Genomic DNA, 19,130 nt, shown 5'->3' with positions numbered 1-19,130 from the left:
TATTATCCTTGGAAGCAGAAAAAGCATTTGAAATGGTTGAATGGGGCTACCTATTCACCACATTGCATAAATTTGGGTTTGCGCATGGATCAGACTATGCTATACCAGTCCAGAAGCCTTAGTTTGTATTAACAACATTATTTCAAACTACTTCAAACTAGAGTGTGGTACTGGACAAGAACGTCCCCTATCACTGTTGCTCTTTGCAATGTCCATTGTGCCATTGGCTGTTAACGTTCGATAAGTGTCAGAGGTAAAGAGGATTACCAGAGAAGGACTGGAGTAAAAAATATCACTATTCGCAAATGATAAGGAACTGTATATGTCAGACCCATAAACGTCCATACCAGCAGTCCTCAGTGCACTCACAGAACTTCAAAAGATATCTGGACTCAAAATGAATTTGAATAAAAGTGTGCTTTTTTCCAGTGAAGCTCTGTAGAACGCAATATTAGACTGGACTCTTTCTCATTTATTTTAGCATATCAGTTGAAATACCTAGGGGTAAACATTACAAGTAAATGTAAAGATCTTTTTCAACAAAAGTTTGCTATCATTATGGAAATAATTAAGCAAAATGTGAACAGATGGTCTACCCGCCATCATATATTAGCAGGAAGAAGCAATACTGTCAAGATAAACATCCTTCCCAAGCTTTTTTTTTTTATTTCAGAGCATCCCTATATACATTAACAAATTGTTCCTTAAGAAATTAGACTCAAGTATAACATCATGCTTACACAGGATGACTCTACAACAACCTAAAGCAGAAGGTGGCATGGCACTACCTAACTTTCAATTTTACTACTGGACGGCTAATATACAAGCTATAAGGACCTGGAAATTGACATTAACTGATGGGCATACACAAGCTTGGTCTGCAATAAAAGTAAAATCTTTATGTACTTCTTTATATGCCCTGATTTGTGCCACAGGAAATACAAATTATCATAAATATAATGGTAATCCAGTTGTTTATTACTCACTCAGAATACAGAAACAATGCTGTATGCACTAAGACAGAGAAACTTTTTATCTGTTGCACCTTTACATGATAATCACATTTTTCCACCTTCTCAAACCTTGCACCTATTTAATGTCTGGTACATGTCCAGGATTAAAACATTTAGAGATGTACAGTATATGTAGATTATGTCTTTGCATCTTACAAACAGTTACGCTTCAGATTTAACTTCCCATCAGCACAATTTTTCCACTACTTTTAAATCAGAAACTTTGCTGAAATGATCCTGCCCAATTTTCCTCATTTCCCACCCATTTCTATTCCAGAGACAATACTGATCAGTCTTGAAGACTCAGGCAGCATCACAACAATATATAAAAAACATTTTAAAGTCTCCTCCTTTTAAAGATCCCAGGGTACCGTGGAGACCATATCATTCACTTTAACATTTCAGAAAAGGAGTGAAAGGCAGCCATGCATAGAATACACTCCAGCTCCATATGTGCAAAGCACTCAGTCATTCAACTTACAATCTTTTATTGAGCACATTTATGTTTAAGTTTGTTCAAAATGTACTCAGGGCAAGATTCAACCTGTGAACATTGCAATCGAGCTCCAGCCTCACTGGCCCACATGTTTTGGGTGTCTACCAAATGAACATAATTCTTGATCATAATCTTTGCATGCCTATCAGACAGCCTTGGTGTCCCAATCACTCATAACCCATTAACAGCTGTGTTTGGTGGGCTCCCAGGTGGGCGTAAAGTGGAGAAGGACCAACAAATTGTAATTGACTTAACTTGCTCAACTGTTAAGAACCAGCATCCACCTGTTACAAGTAAGTGGGCAACTAATGTTCTATACTGTCTGAAATTGGAAAAAAATCTAACTCTCACTTAGAGGATCTGTTTGAAAGTTTCTAAAAATATGGCATGGTCTAATAGATCAAATTTTAGAGTAAGCATTTATAGGTTTTTTTATTTTTTATTTATATAATAAATTTGCTCTTATTGTTGGCTCTCCTCTCTTTCCCTCGGGCCGGGGTTGAATTCTGGTTTAAGTTTGACTTGAGTGTATGGAATGTTGTATTCTTTAAATAAAATAAATAGAATAAAAAAAAAAAGATATTGAAATACACTAATAACAGTACATCAATAGCAATATTAATACTGTTATATGACTGTTTATGATGGTGTTTCAATGCTCTACAATTTCATTTATTGTATGACTAATGGAAGCTCCATTGTTAAAACACAACTTGTTTAGTCGGGACATTGTTAACCGAGTCATGACTGTAATTATAAATGCATGACATATTAATTGTATTTTCTTTCTTTCTACCTACCAGATTGCCCATCTGGAATGTGTTTGTGAAACGCTAAAGGACCTACAAAAGAGACAAGAAGATACGGTCGATAGTGTAACACAACAAATGAAAGCACAGGAAGACTCCTGGTTCAAACAGAAGAAAGAAATGGAACTTCGCTATTCTTCCATGATTGGCGAATTACACACCAAAGCACAGGTACAGTGCACGTGTCAAGAAAAGTTTTAATTACTGTATGTTTTATGTATGCTGGCTTTGTAGCAGAGACCACCCTTAAATCTGTTGAATTATAGCTCGCTTCGCTTGCCCATCCCCGGGTTTGGTTTACCAGATAGAGATAAAGTCAGAGAGGCGAGATTGCGTTGTGCAGAGGTGAGATGTTGAGTATATCGGGAAAAGGATGTTAAGGATAGAGCTGACAGGCAAGAGGAAAGCATAAGAGAAGGTTTATGGATGTGGTGAGAGAGTACATGAAGGTGATGGGTGTAACAGAACAAGATGCAGAGGACAGAAAGAGATGGAAGAAACGGGAGCAGCCAGAAGAAGTTTTTTTCCGTGGGAATTGTTACATATGCATTATCTTCACTTTTACTTTAAAACCTTTGTAAAAATATTTGTCCTTTATTTCCGGCCCCGGGTGTGGTTAAATCTCTCTCTCGTGGAACATATAACACTGCTTGCATTGTGAAATGGGGGGGCTGAATGCATGCTAAGGAGATGCGGTCGGACCAGCTGCTGATGGGCTGTGTGTTCTGCTTGTCGCGCTGTGTGTCTGTGATTTAAAAGCCCATACAGCAGCTGTCCTTTTGCCACTTCGTGTCTCTGCCGCTCGCATTGTGAAGGTGGGGGGCTCAGGGGCTGAACACATGCTAAGGAGATGCAGTCGGATCATCTGCTGGCGAGCTCAGTGTTCAGCTTGCCACTTGTCGTTGCTTTAAGAGCTGGGAGCACATAGTGTGTCTGCCAAAAGCATTTAAGTAACTGCGAGGTTAGATGTTCGTGAACTTGTTTTAAACTGTTTGTAAGTAGGGCGTGACGTGCAAAAATCACCATCTCACGGTTCTTACTTCCTAAGGTTGTAATGTCTAGTCTCACGTGATGTCAAAGTGTCTCTCTGAGATGATCATGTCTCCTTCGCTTCACTCGCCCACCTGGATCAGCTACTGGCTTTGTCCTGCTGCTGCCGAACTGCGTGTTCTGCATGTTGCACTGCGTGTCGATCATTTAAAAGCCTGTACAGCAGCTGTCCTTTCGTCTTGCGTGATGTTAAAGTGTCTCTCACAGGACGTTAAAGTGTCTTCCGAGAAGATCACGTCTCGTCTCCCGCCCAATATTTTTTTTTTTTAAGTAGAGAGATATAACTACTAATTAAGGTTTATTTTTTGTAATTTATGTATTAATTTCAGCACTTGTGTCTTTTTTTTTAAACTGATTCACTGACCGTCAACATGGGCAGTTAAACTGATACAGTAATCCCTCCTCCATCGCGGGGGTTGCGTTCCAGAGCCACCCGCGAAATAAGAAAATCCGCGAAGTACAAACCATATGTTTATATGGTTATTTTTATATTGTCGTGCTTGGGTCACAGATTTGCGCAGAAACACAGGAGGTTGTAGAGAGACAGGAACGTTATTCAAACACTGCAAACAAACATTTGTCTCTTTTTCAAAAATTTAAACTGTGCTCCATGACAAGACAGAGATGACAGTTCTGTCTCACAATTAAAAGAATGCAAACATATCTTCCTCTTCAAAGGAGTGCGCGTCAGGAGCAGAGTCTGTCAGAAAGACAGAGGAAAGCAAACAAATCAATAGGACTGTTTGGCTTTTAAGTATGCGAAGCACCGCGGCACAAAGCTGTTAAAGGCGGCAGCTCACACCCCCTCCGTCAGGAGCAGGGAGAGAGAGAGAGAGAGAGAGAAACAAACAGTCAAAAATCAATACGTGCCCTTCGAGCTTTTAAGTATGCGAAGCACCGTGCAGCATGTCGCTTCAGGAAGCAGCTGCACAGAAGATAGCAACGTGAAGATAAACTTTCAGCATTTTTAGACGAGCGTCCGTATCGTCTAGGTGTGCGAACAGCCCCCCCTGCTCACACCCCCTACGTCAGGATCAGAGAAAGTCAGCGCAAGAGAGAGAGAAAAGTACGTTGGGTAGCTTCTCAGCCATCTGCCAATAGCGTCCCTTGTATGAAATCAACTGGGCAAACCAACTGAGGAAGCATGTACCAGAAATTAAAAGACCTATTGTCCGTGAACCAGCAAAAAATCTGCGATATATATTTAAATATGCTTACATATAAAATCCGCGATAGAGTGAAGCTGCAAAAGGCGAAGCGCAATGGATCACTGTATATGATTTGTTTTAGTAATATTTGAAGTTAAATATGGTCCTTACAGAAATACAATATACAGTACATGAACCCATTCCTACTTTGAGGGGCACCAAGAACTGCCCTGTTGAAATGAGTGGATACATTTAAATATCTTCAATCAGTGGTACCCCAATATGGAGAATCATATGCAGAGATACCCCACAGAATACAGTGTGGATGGAACAATTGGTAGAGGTTATCTGGAATAATCTGCTTGAAGAATTAGGGCAAAGGCTAAAGTTAAGACCAACAATGATGTAAAGAGCTAAGACATGGGCAGTAAAGGGAGCACAGCAGGAGAAGAAGTTGGATGTGGGAGAAATTAGAATGTGGAGATGGATGTGTGGAGTTACAAAAAAGGACAGAATAAGAAGCGAAACAATCGGAGGTACAACAAAAGTTGGAGAGAAATCGAAAAGTTCAGGAAAATAGGTTGAAGTGGTATGACCATGTGATGAGGAGAGACAATGAAGATGTGGGTAAAAGAGTGATAGGAGTGGAAGTACAGGGGAACAGAAAGAGAGGGAGGCCAAAGTGGAGGTGGATGGAGAAAGTCAAAGAAGATCTGAAGGATTAGGGCCTGACTGGTGAGAAGGTACAGGACTGAGCTGTATGGAGAACGTTGATCAAAAATATCGACACCACATTACAATGATGGTGACATCACTTAAAGAGAAGTTGTAGAGCTAGCATTGTCCTGTTGAGTTTGGCAATCTAGCAAATCAGATTTACCTTGCCACCCAGCCAATCACACCGTACAGCACCACCACGTCTGTCAAAGCTACTTTACCTCAAATTAAACGAATCACAGGCCACTGAGCCACGATGTTTGTCAGTCTCATCTTGGCATTACAGATGACTCTTGCGTCAGTGGAATGTCACTGCTAATGGATAATAATAATAATAATAAGACAAAAACAATTGCATTTTATTTATATAGCACCTTTCAAAATGCTCAAGGCAGAGTTAACAAAGCACCGTCATTCTCACTTGGTGCCGTTATCGCAATATGAGTGCACTCAGTTGCTCTTGATTACTTTAGGAGAATCAGACACTGCTGCTAATTGCCTTTTTATGTTGGCAAAACACATCATGTTTTATGTGCGTTAACCCACACCAACTGAAATCTTGAAGAAGCACCATGCCAGTTGGTTAATGGCTTTCTAGCACGGCAGGCATGAGGTAGTGAAGCTTGGCTGAGATATTCCTGCCCTGTCGGCCAGTTCCTGAAGATGTGACACCATGTAGCCGATGTAAACGGACGATAAAATCTCAAAGAAATTGTTCATTGCAAATATGCAGCCTTGGCCCTCTTAAAAGAGAACTAAAATACGATCTGTGTGTTGTGACCATCAAGGGACACGGCAGCATTCCAAACCCTACATACAACTGACACAAATACAGTGTCAGCTTCAAATATAATGATTTTATTATAGCCAGTGTATTTTCAGGCACTTCTAGAATACTCCCGCATAACACACCAAAACAATAAAGATCTTCATCCTTCTCCGTCCTGCTCCTCTTCTTCCAAGCAAGTGTTGTCCTCTACCTCCCGATTCTGACCCCCTGAGGTAAAGCAGGGCCAAATCTTTTTTCAGGACCCGGGAGTACATCTGGTGCCAGGACATGGTCTGTTGGAAGTAGTGCAGAAGTCCTACAAAGTTGGCATGGCAAATCCCCACAGCATCTGCTGGCGGCACCCACGAAACCCAACAGGGAAGCCCTATGGAACTACGAATCCCAGCATGCCCTGAGGGTGTTTGAATTTTGTACTAAATCCCAGGGATGCCGCCTCCTATCATGTTTGGGGAGCAAACAGCCCTGGCAAGTTGCCTTTCCTGGTCTCTCCATTATATTGGTCTGTCGGCAGAGTAAGGATCTTTCATTGATTTCCTTCTGGGATGCCAGTCTCTCTGTTGCTTCGTTGGCACCTTCTTCTCATCTTTGGTACAGACAAGGGAACATCTTCACTTTATTCGTCTCCCGGTATTGGTTTGGCTTCCCAGCCAGTCAGTTGTCCTTAAACCATCCCAGCCAGGTCGCCAGTCCCTGCTTGCCATCCTAAATGCCATCCTATTCATCATGTTTGAGGCGTTTGTCACGTCAACACACATTGACATCTGTGTGGAGTATGTAAATTTCCCCTTGGGATTAATAAAGTATCTATCTATCTATCTATCTATCTATCTATCTATCTATCTATCTATCTATCTATCTATCTATCTATCTCTCTCTCTCTCTCTCTCTCTCTCTCTCTCTCTCTCTCTCTCTCTCTCTCTCTCTCTCTCTCTCTCTCTCTCTCTCTCTCTCTCTCTCTCTCTCTCTCTCTCTCTCTCTCTCTCTCTATCTATCTATCTATCTATCTATCTATTATAATAATGGCTCAGTGAAATGAATTGTTATACGTGCAAATTGTCATTTAGCTAATCTACTTGATCGAGGGTGTCGTCATTTCCCAGTTTCTCTGAAATGTTGACGGCGGATGGATCAGAGTTGCCATAAATATATGCATGCGCCACTGTTGAGTTTATTTTTTAAATCTGACATTTGGGTGGGAAGACCCTTGATCCTCTAGCACAATGTTTATGGCATCTTCCACAGATCTGTTTGTCCTAACTGAAGTGGGTCACAATGAGGAGTAACAGACTTAAGATGGGTTAGAACTCGCTATTCAGATATTTTTATTTGAACGGGCGTAAGAGCAATTGGTCTAATAATCATTAAGCCACCTTATTTTATCCTTTTTTGGGAATAATAACCCTGATCAGTACTAAAAAAATCTCAGCAATCAGGTCTGAAGCCTTTTTACTCTGCTGTTTATTTTATATGTGAGAAATAAGAGATCATTTGAAATCTCTCGTAAAACTGCCTTCAGTGTTTCACAGAGTTTTCCCCCAGAAGTCTCAGGGAAGCAGTGGTCTGTCTGAACAATATCAATTTGTCTGAACATGAACTTATAAAGTCTTCATCAGGTAGAAGGAATTGGTTAGGTTGTCAGTTCTAAGTTGAATTTCTAATGCTTAATGATGTGAGCTGCAAAATAATAAGAGAATGCTCGGAGATAACAATTGCTTTTTATTTGCGAGACTTGATAGAGGGCAGTAAGTTATTATTGATAAAAATAAAAAAATCAATTCTTGGGCAACTACGATGTACTGATGAGAAAAAAGAATATCACCACACATTTGAATACAGAAATCTCCATGGGTCAGAGAGACTGTGATCTTTGATAAACTGAATAATTCCTGTTGTGATTTTGGACGTCATAGCTGCAGTTACTGAGTACCTAAGTCCAGATTTAACCCAAAGTGAGTCTGCAACTGTTACACGTTTATGAGTGGTCTTAATAGGAACTAATGCAAATTACTTAAGCATGCACTGTTTTTTTTGGGTGCATATATACACTGACCGGCCACTTTATTAGGTACACTGCTGTGTCTCACAGTGCTCTTGTAGAGAGTCTTCACTCCTATTTCATGCCCACCACTCACGCAAATTTGTGCTTGTGGAGTAAGTGGTTACAACTCTTTCTTACTCTCCATCTCACTGTGCCAATGCATGGCATAATGGAGACGGCGCAGGGATGACACACTAAGATGCTGTAAACACTTCGGTGCTGTCCGATTCACCCCGCCACAAGCGTCCTGCAAAGTGTCCATCTCTCTTTCTCTCCCTCTATCACAGATCCAGTGTACCATTGTAACAATATATTGTGAGCTGGGGGCTGATCACACCCCTACAGGTTAAAAAATGCTGAAAGACTACCTTCACATTGCTCCCTTGCTTTCTGGGCTTACTTGTGGCCGATCTATCGCGTGATCCGCGTGGTACTTCGCAGACTTAAAAGTCCGAAGAGCACCTGTCGATTTTTGATTGATTGTTTGCCTTTTTCTCTCTCTCTGTCTGTCCTTCCCTGCTCCTGACACACACTCCTCTGAAGAGGAAGATATGTTTGCATTCTTTTAATTGTGAGATGGAACTGTCATCTCCATCTTGTCAAGGAGCACGTTTAAACTTTTGAAAAAGAGACATGTTTGTTTGCAGTGTTTGAATAAAGTTCCTGTCTCTACAACCTCCTGTGTTTCTGTGCAAATCTGTGACCCAAGCGTGACAATATAGTCATTGTCCACTTTATCAGGTACACCTGTTTAACTGAATGCAATCCATTGTAACTCCAGTGTTCTTGTCCTTGCACTGGCTTCTCAGTTAGACTTCAGAAGACGAGAGAAAAACAAAATCTGCAAGGGTTCCAAGGCAAAAATGACCATCCAGCTCTCACAGGGTATTCTGCCACACATAAATATTCTTAAGTTATTCCTCTTTGTTTCCAGGCTTCATATGATGGGATGTAGGATGTGATGAAGTTGGTCTCGTGGACAGCTGGAGCACTCGCCTTCATTCCATCATCGCAGGGGGCTGCATAGTGCCTTGAGTAGGTGGTGGTGCTGGGGCAGGTCGCCACCACAGAAGAACTGGAACCAGAGAAAAGTAGACATTAGTAAAGATTGCAGATCCATGAAAAATGTGATAATTCTGTACCCATATAGTGCTTTTGGAGTACAACTAAAATGTAGCTACGGAAAAGCCAAATTAAAATAATGGGTTTAAACCGTTTAAGAGCATTAGCCTGTTAAATTTGTATTGATAGAGTATTCCAGATTTTAGGTGCATAACAGCAAAAGGCCTCCTCACAACTTTTTATGTTTGGCTCTTGGAATTATAAGCCGACCACAATTAGAAAATTTAAGGTTACAGTATATGGGGGCAGGCATTTCAAAATATAGGACTAGGCCAAGACCTACTTAAGGCAGTGGTTCCCAAACTCTTTCGATTCTGGCACCCTTGCTGAATCCAGGTTTTCCCATGGCACATCTGGTCAATTTCTAATTTATGAAATAGCCAATAATTTTTTTTTTTAATTAAAGGGTTAAGTAAAAATAAATAAAACACATATTTAAGATCACAAAAAAATGTAATTTAACAAATTCAACTAATTATAATTAGTGGGACTGTGGTGTAGCAGATCGGCGGCTTTTAAATAATCCATTCGCTGTGTCAGTCCCCATGGGCGCGTTCGTCTCAGCCGCGGGGAGTTGATGGAGTAATTGGGACGAGTCGCACCTGCGCGTGACGGTGCGATCATTCTCAATTGCTTCATCGGCGATTGAGACGCTACGCCCACGGAGCCATATAAGAACGGCCCTGCATGGGAGAGGAGGGAAAAAGAAGAAACGAAAAGGAAAGGAAAGGAAAAAGGCTTGGAGAGCGAGAGCGCAGCATTGGGACAAAAGAAAGAGGACCAGCCAGCCTGAATGAGGGAAGCCTGCGCGATTCTATGTGCCACCATGTAAGGTGCTAGCAATGCATTGCTTGGTATTGATGTCTGCTTATAAAAACTACCTTTTTGTTGATTTAACTCTTTTAACTTTCTGGTAAAGTAGTCATGAAATTCACTAACCATGCTTGGATGATTGGTTTCTAAATGGCGTTTCAACTTACTTGGTCGCATGCACTCTGGTGCTGAAACGTTCATACTCAGTACACACTGCGGCCTCTCTTGTCAGCGTAAAACCAAAGTCCAAATAACTGTCATCATATTTTCGATGTTTGCGCTTCTTCACACTCTGGTTGACGGTGTGCCCTCTTTATTTTCACTCTCACAATGCTTATTACTGCTTAGTAAAAAACGATACATTTTTAAAATACATACAAGAAGAAATACTTCAAAAACGTCACTTGACTTAATCACAACAATATACACTTGATAGAATCTGAAAAGTAATTCAACACTAAGACTGCGCGAAACCGACAGCTATTTATATACGAACACAAAGTACCGATAAAGTTCGACAAACTACTAAAACAACTTAATTATTGTAGACCGCCATCTAGTAACCATTTGTAGAGGCTTCCTCAAACAGTTATTATTAAGTGAGTTACTGGTTTGCACCTGGTCCACCAGATGTCGTGTCTTATCACATTGAATTGAAAATGGAAATAAAATTATGAAAATCTTGTAATATTTTGCAGTGCCCCTGTGAGAAGGCCACGGCTCCCCAGGGCACTGTGGTGCACACTTAAGGCCACGGCTCCCCAGGGCACTGTGGTGCACACTTTGGGAACTACTGACTTAAGGCTTTATAATCCATTGGCAATTTTTTAAAGTCAATTCTAAATGACACAGGTAACCAGTGTAACAACGCTAAGACTGGTGTGATGTGCTCAGATTTTCTTCTAGTTAAGATTCTGACTGCTGCATTCTGCACCATTTGTAACCAACTGATGCCTTTCTTAAGGAGTCTTGTTAGGAGTGCATTACAGTAATCAAGTCGACTAAAAACAAAAGTGTGAACTCCTTTTTCAGCGTCATGTAAAGTTATAAGAGGTCTAACTTTTGCAGTATTCCTTTAGTGAAAAAATGTCGTCCTAGTAATATGGTTCATATGTGCAATTTAAACCTTAGGTCAGAGTCAATGATTACCCCTATTATTTACGTCATCTTTGACTTTGAAACCTTCGCAGTCAAGTTTAATTTCTAATGCTCTTGCAATTTCCATATTTGATTTCTGTTATGTTGCAATGTAGTTAACACGTTAAAATGCATTTCATTTTGGCACAAATAATCTTCCATTTTAGGACTAATAATGACGTGGCAAGTTGAATGAACATGGTATTGTGATACAGGTGAGCCAATCCTGTTCTACTGTACAAAAAGCCCCAGTGCTTCAAAAATACAGATGTGTCGAGGCGAGATGCGTCAATACTGATTAAAGTGTCTGAATACTTGTGCCGATGGGATTGCAGTGTACTTAGCACGTTGGATTCATTTTTTTTTTTTTGACACTAACAATCTTCCTTGTCTCAAACTACTCCTGTCAAAACTTTTTTGGAACATGTCACAGGCATCACATTCGGAATAAACGTTTATCTTCAAAAAACTGTGGAATTGATTAGGTAAAACATGAACTACCTTGTCTCTATAGATAGATACTTTGTTAATCCCAAGGGGAAACTCACATACTCCAGCAGCAGCATCTCTCTAATAAAAAACAAATCCTGGAAAGCAAAAGCAAGGCTATGATACGTGATCTTCTCGGATGTTCTCGGAAGACATTTAAAAGACCCGTGAGACAAAAGAGACTTGTCTGTCTGCAAAGGACAATCCCCCTTTGTCCCTCTAACATGGTTGGGCAGCCCATCCATCCCAGTCCTTACATTATAAGAGTGTCCCAGCTGGGTAAGGAGCCATCCATATTGTATCCTCTGGGATAAATAAAATTTTATTCATCTTATATATAAACGTCTACGCGTGGATGAGTGAGTGTCTGTCTGTCCGGCCCGGAAGTGCGAGGCTACTGCTTGAAGCTAAAAGAGCCAGCAAGGCAGCCCCAAGTTAACAAGTTGGAAAAAGAAAGACGTACGAGGCTACAGCATGAAGCTGAAAGAGAAAGTCGCTCCGTCACCAAAGTGAAACCACTGAGCAACGACAAACGAGGGAGAAACTTGCTTAGCCGCTGATAGACAAGGGGAACGAGCACGTCCTCAAAATGAAACCACCTACTCTGCATTTCAGTTATTTTTCTGACAACAACAACAACAACATTTATTTCTATAGCACATTTTCATACAAAAAGTAGCTCAAAGTGCTTTACACAATGAAGAAAAGAAAAATAAAAGGCAAAATAAGAAATTAAAATAAGGCAACATAAGTTAACATAGAAAAGGAGTAAGGTCCGATGGCCAGGGTGGACAGAAAGAACAAAAAAAAAAACCCCAGAAAGCTGGACAAAAAAAATAAAATCTGTAGGGGTTCCAGGCCACGAGACCGCCCAGTCCCCTCTGGGCATTCTACCGAACATAAATGAAATAGTCCTCTTTGTAGTTTGGGTTCTCACGGAGTCACTTGATGCTGATGGTCATACAGACTTCTGGCTTTTAATCCATCCATCATTGTTGGAACATAATGGTACTTAGAGTAGATGGTGGTTGTGCAAGCCACCACCAAAAGGACACCGGAAAAGGAAACAGAAGAGAGAGTAGGGGTGGGTACAGATTTTAGAGCCACCATGAGTTGTTATTATAATGAATTGGATATACAGAGTATCAGGATTTAAATTACAGTGAAGTTATGAGAAGGCCATGTTAAAGTAATGTGTTTTCAGCAGTTTTTTAAAGTGCTCCACTATATTAGCCTGGTGAATTCCTACTGGCAGGCTATTCCAGATTTTAGGTGCATAACAGCAGAAGGCCGCCTCATCCACTTCTTTTAAGTTTTGCTCTTGGAATTCTAAGGAGACACTCAGTTGAGGATCTGAGGTTGCGATTTGGAATATAAGACGTCAGACATTCCGATATATAAGATGGGGCGAGATTATTTAAGGCTTTATAAACCATAAGCAGAATTTAAAAGTCAATCCTGAATGACACAGGTAACCAGTGTAGTGACATCAAAACTGGAGAAATGTGCTTGGATTTTCTTTTCCTGGTAAGGATTCTAGCAGCTGCATTCTGCACTCGTTGCAAACGATTTATATCTTTTTTGGGTAGTCCTGAGAGGAGTGCGTTACAGTAACCTAGTCGACCGATTTCTATAGTTTCTAGGAGCCCAGGATTTTTACAGCACAGGCTTACACAGCTAGTTTATATATCTCTCTATTATAAAAAAAAAATCCTGGAAAGCAAAGCAAGGCTACAATACGTGATCTTCTCGGACGTTCTCGGAAGACATTTAAAAGACCCGCGAGACAAGAGAGACTTGCCACGGAGCTCTCGCGGGGACTGTAAACACGAGACTTGGTGCCAAGAGATTGTCCCAGGGCCATCTCGCTGGGACGTGGAACATGAGATTCTTGCAAGACACACCCTACTTACAAAAGATATCATATAAGAGCTCACCCATCAAAGAACACTCAGTCATGTAGTACACACAGATCCTGTGCTCTCAGCACATATAAAGCGTATAAGGACAATACGGAGAATAGAGACCCAAAGGCGTTGGAGAGAAAGAAAGGCAGATAAGAGATTATGAAAGCAGTGGAATTCGAAAGGCTTAAACGATGGCGTGATACACATGCAGAGAAAGAAACAGAATATGAAAGCAGTAAAATTCAAACGTATTGTAGCAGCCCAGCCAGGTTGAGGGCTTTTTGGTTTTAAGTGACTGTTAGGTCCGATTGAGGGAGGGCGGAGTACAGCACGGAGGACTGATAGCGGAGTATTGATTGATGCGGTAAGGGGGGCGAGACCCAGAGGAGAAGGGGTCGGAGAGGGTGCTAGAAAGTTGTGTTTGGGGTTAGGAAGTCGGCGATTGTTCAAGTAAAACGTTTGTGACACTTTATCATGTCAGTTGTTACAGTATCAAAGAAAAGATAGAAAAGATCGCATTACCGCAAACAAAAGGTAATTAATCAACAGAACCAGGTGTAATTGAAAAAATAGAAGGACAAATTGAGGTCAGAAATAAAAGGCAAAGAGTAGACAACAAAGTCTTTTCGCATTCGCATCATTCAATGCACAAAACGTAGATTTACACAATAATGGACCATATGCTATGAGAATCTGTGGTCCCGGAACAGTTAAAGGAAAGACAAGTTAAATTTCAAAGAAAACACAATTCGGTCAGGTGTATATTGATGATCACGGAGAAGCGATGCAAGTTTTAACAGGCAAAAAGAAAGGTAATGTATATATTCCGCGAATAACATTACACACCAAAGGAGATGGTGATATGCCATTCGTATTAAAATGTTTACAGTTTACCGTGAGAATAGCTTTTGCTATGACAATCAATAAAGTACTGGGACAAACATTAGAAAAAGTCGGATTATTTATTAGAGAAACAGAAACAATATTCACTCACGGGCAGTTATACATTGCGTTGTCACAATGTGTCTCCAAAAAATACTGTTTTTAATGAAGTTTTAAAGTAAAAGTGCAAATAATGAAACTGAAACAATTCCAAAGCTTGCCTGAAGAAGGGGCCTGAGTTGCCTCGAAAGCTTGCATATTGTAATCTTTCTAGTTAGCCAATAAAAGGTGTCATTTTGCTTGGCTTTTCTCTACATTCATAATGGCTAACACGGTACAACACCCTAGTACTAAAGAAGAAAAAAAATTCAAATTGTATATCCGATTAACCAAACACAGGGGTTGGCGAGCAGAGCCCCCTAGTATTGATAAAAAACAATATTACAGTAAAGAGTGATAAAAATGCAGGTATAACAGACAATAACTTTGTATAATGTTAACGTTGACCCCCCCCCCTTCCCCCCCCGCCCCCGGGTGGAACTGAAGTGTCGCATAATTTGGAGGAGGAACGAACTCCTCAGTCTGTCAGTGGAGCAGGACGGTGACAGCAGTCTGTCGCTGAAGCTGCTCCTCTGTCTGGAGATGATCCTGTTCAGTGGATTCTCCATGATTGACAGGAGTCTGCTCAGTGCCCGTCGCTCTGCCATAGATGTCAAACTGTCCAGGAGTTGTATTGGAAGTCTGATGTATATAGGCTGAACAGGACCGGAGAAAGTACAGTCCCCTGCGGCGCTCCTGTGTTGCTGACCACAATGTCAGACCTGCAGTTCTTGAGACGCACATACTGAGGTCTGTCTTTAAGATAGTCCACGATCCATGCCACCAGGTACGAATCTACTCCCATCTCTGTCAGCTTGTCCCTGAGGAGCAGAGGTTGGATGGTGTTGAAGGCGCTAGAGAAGTCCAGAAACTTAATTCTTACAGCACCATTGCCTCTGTCTAAGTGGGAGAGGGATCGGTGTAGCATACAGATGATGGCATCGTCCGCTCCCACCTTCTCCTGATATGCAAACTGCAGAGGGTCGAGGGAGCGTTTTTGTTTGAATTCAAGTCAAGGTAAATTTACTAATAAGTTCTTTGTGTTCTTATTTACAATATTCATACTGTCCCAACGTTTTTGGAATTGAGGTCTTAGAATTGTCCTTAAAGAATAACGCAGTGTCCTGCCCTAGGCACAATACTTATTTAACAGAAGCAGACTTTGCCTTTGTTTAGCATTGACTTAGTACACTTTAAGACAGTAGTGTGGAAGAATATATTCTGCAATGGACTTTTATTTGTAAGTGTCACGCTGTTGGTGTTATTTTAAAGGCGCTTTGGACTGTTTTTTCTTTGGTTGGAGTTTGCTTTAGGCCCATTCATAGGATTAGCAAGCACGTAATGGAGTTTTATTATTAAACCCAGTCTTATGATACATGGAGCACCTTCTTTATTGGTTAATTATTAATTAAAGCTAACTAAACAGCATTATGAGACCATGGTGCTTTGAGGCAGAGTGCAGGAGCCAAGGTCATGTATGTCTCCTACGTTCTGAGTTATTAGTTCAGTCAATGCCCTTGATTGTTGACACCCTTGTCTCCATCTCAGAGCCATTGCCAGCTTCCCCTTAATGCTTGCCATCTGTCTTGTCACCCGTGCTGGGACATGGTAAATTCTCTGTGTTGACCTTTATGCCTTAGATTGGGAGTGCTGGATCACATCCAAAGCTTCTACCCAGAGGCTCTTGGAGGAAGTTGCTACTGATGGGGGGCCATGAGAAGTGTGGACACCTGCTGAAGGGTCATTCATCATGTTAAGCATCTTTGCCCAGCAAGACAGGTCATTGCATTTGGTGGTGCTGGAGAGTTGATGCAACCACAACCCTGATCCTCAACAGGTCATCTGGCAGCAGTACAGGATTGGCAGCTGAAGGTCAACTAGATACAATAGTTGAGCTTTTTGACAAAGTCCATCAGTAGACACGATTTTTTTGGTTCCTAAAATATCTGGACAGTTGGTCATGAGAGAATTCAATTAAGAGGACTCATGACAGAATGATTAGCAAATGTGAGGACCCTACTGCATTCACCATAGCAGTCATAGTTGCACGTTTAAAAAATCTAAATGGTTGTGGTGGTCTCTTTAATGTTCACATAAATGGTTCTTATCTTGGGCTTGCGTCACTAAATCAGAAACGTTTGCACTGTCTGAACCTCTTTTGCTTGGCTCTTACTCATTTCCTGTCAAATGTACACTTTTTCTTGAAGGGTCCTTCATTCTTTTTCCTGTACATGCCAAGTGCTGCTCAAGGTTCAATGTTGCTTTATTTAGACCTGTTTACACAAGAAAACATGGAATTTGCAGCCTTAGTTGCATCTAATAGCAAGACAGCAAGAAATGAAACAAAACAAATAGACAAGACAAGGTAAGTAAGGTAAGGCCGTTTGATAATGCACATTTATACAAGAGTTGCTACAGGATATCAAGCCTTTCTCTGATATTCCTTATTGAAAAGTCGTTTGGCACTAGGAAGAAAGGAATTTCTGGAGTGATTTGTGTGGGTGTTCAAAGCGACTCTCCTCCCTGATTTACTGAATTTAAGTTCTACACGTAATGGATGTCTGTCGTCAGTTGAGATGATTTTTTTTATAATGGAGAGAAAATACTTAAAGAATCTCTTTGGGTCGTTTCGGCTTATCTGCTATATTCCCCTCTAACTGCCTTTTAGTGTCCCTAATATCTTTCTTAATGGTTGTCCTCAAGTTCTCCGATTCACATTGCAGTTATTTGTCTTCTATGTCTTTTTTGTCTGTTTTTTCTTTTGCAGCTTCTTTTCTTTTTGTAACTCTTTACTAACCCATTGCAGAATTGTTTTAATTTAACGTTTGTTCCTTTACAGAAATATCAGGAGGTGGCAAACGTGTCCAAAGAAAGAGTCCTAGATCTGGAGAAGACTCGGGATCAGATGACATTTGACCTTGCTCACTTTCAGCAAACCATGCCCCAGTTGCAAAAGGAGAAGGCCGCCCTCCTCTCTGGTTGTGCCTTGTTGGCTGGTGCCTTGTATCCACTTTATACTCAGCTCTGCGTCCTCTCCAGTCAGAAGGACTTACTTCAGCAGCAGGTCTCCACCGGAGAGAAAGCTATAAACCACATGCAGACTCTCATTCATGCCTTGACCGCTGAAGAGGATAAAGAAAAAGAGCAGGGGGAGCAGCAGAAGACAAAAGTAGCCACTGGATTCATCAAGATTTTTCGGAAGGGGGTCATAGTCATCTTAGCTGCCCACCGTTTTCTGGCCTTGGGGCAGAGCTCCTCCTGTCTGTTTACTTGGGCAGAAAACTTTCAGGAGCTTCCTGAAATGATGGTCTGTGTTGGGGGAAAGAAGCTGGAACCGCAGCTCACAAGTATGTACCAAATGTGCTCTTCTTTGGTTTTCCATGTTTTGTTTTTGCTGTGTTTTTCATGTTCAGTTTTCTGGTAATCATAAGGTTTTCAATGTCAAGGTAATCATTAGGAGAACGTAAAACTGCACCAGATGTTTGGGTTTGTATATCTACGGTGGGAGAAATAAGTATTTGATCCCCTGCTGAATTTGTAAGTTTGCTCGCTTACAGTGAAATGAACCGTCTCTAATTTTTATGGTAGTTTCATTTTAATGGAGAGAGACAGAATATGAACCAAAACTCTAGAAAAAAAACTTTACATTGAAGTTATAAATTGATTATAGCTTTTCGATTCACCCAGTCAGCCAGCCATTTTATTGCATGACAATGCTCCTTGCTGCACTGCTGTTTTGTCTTGATAGAGTTCTCTATGACTCTCCTTTCTCCTTTTGTATTATTAATATGTAGCCTTTGTCAGAATGCCTCAAATCTCACAGACTTAGCACTGTTTATAAGGTTTTGTACCCTATAACATCTCCTCACTTTCTCTTCTACATTTATGACTTCAGGCAATTATGTCTAGTAAAAGACAAGCAGGAGTTAAGTTACAATTTAAATAATGTATTATTGATAATAATCATAAATAATATCAATAAGCAAAGTACAAGTGAATATTGGCAACCATACAACCTGATAAATGCTGATGTGTAGTTTCAAGCGGCACACAGACTTGTTAGTTACTTTAAATGTCTCTAGTTAAGTCCTCATTTGTGGTCAGCTTTCTTCAGGGCAGGCCGCATGCCTGTCTCAATATGGCTGTTGAGCTGTGCTCTTCTTTGTGTTGTCCTTTTCAGTACATGGTGTGTGAGATCAGTTTGGTAAAAAAAGAGAGAGCTGGGTAGAGAGAGCATATTTCTAGATTTTCTGTCCAACCCCTAGAGCCACTAGGGCATCATGGTACTTAAAGCCTTTTGATACAAGCCAATTCAAAACAGCCATACTTCAGACCAATGAGGGGACAGAATACCTTAACACCTGCCCCCAAAACCATTTTTTAAGGTGAAGCTTGCCAGCTTGATAGATTGGCTTTCCTGTGGGGGTTGATTGAGAGAGTCCTGCAGAGGAACATTTATCAAACTTGTATGAGGCACTTCCCTCAACTCTGTCGTAAAATTATAAAGGACTGGTTCTTAAAAGGGGTGAAGGGGTTCTTAACCATCAAACCATTGCTGTTCTTATCAATAACAGACATTAGTGTTACAAGTTACCAATAAAGACATACAAAATATTTATC

The 19,130-nt window shown here is 40.9% G+C and overlaps 1 protein-coding gene across 1 annotated transcript in view; it reads left to right on the top strand.

The window, feature by feature from the left end:
- LOC114654975 (coiled-coil domain-containing protein 171-like) overlaps window positions 1-19,130 on the top strand; it is a 510,202-nt gene that overhangs the window by 208,770 nt on the left and 282,302 nt on the right. Inside the window, exons 15-16 of the mRNA XM_028805855.2 lie at window positions 2,313-2,489; window positions 17,350-17,857. Coding sequence (XP_028661688.1) covers window positions 2,313-2,489; window positions 17,350-17,857 — 685 coding nt within the window. The remainder of the gene's footprint in view (window positions 1-2,312; window positions 2,490-17,349; window positions 17,858-19,130) is intronic.

Source organism: Erpetoichthys calabaricus, chromosome 7 (assembly GCF_900747795.2).
Source record: "Erpetoichthys calabaricus chromosome 7, fErpCal1.3, whole genome shotgun sequence".
In the NCBI taxonomy this organism is placed as follows: domain Eukaryota; kingdom Metazoa; phylum Chordata; class Cladistia; order Polypteriformes; family Polypteridae; genus Erpetoichthys; species Erpetoichthys calabaricus.
The sequence above is the reverse complement of the archived record's forward strand: the minus strand, read 5'-3'. Positions and strand labels throughout refer to the sequence as shown.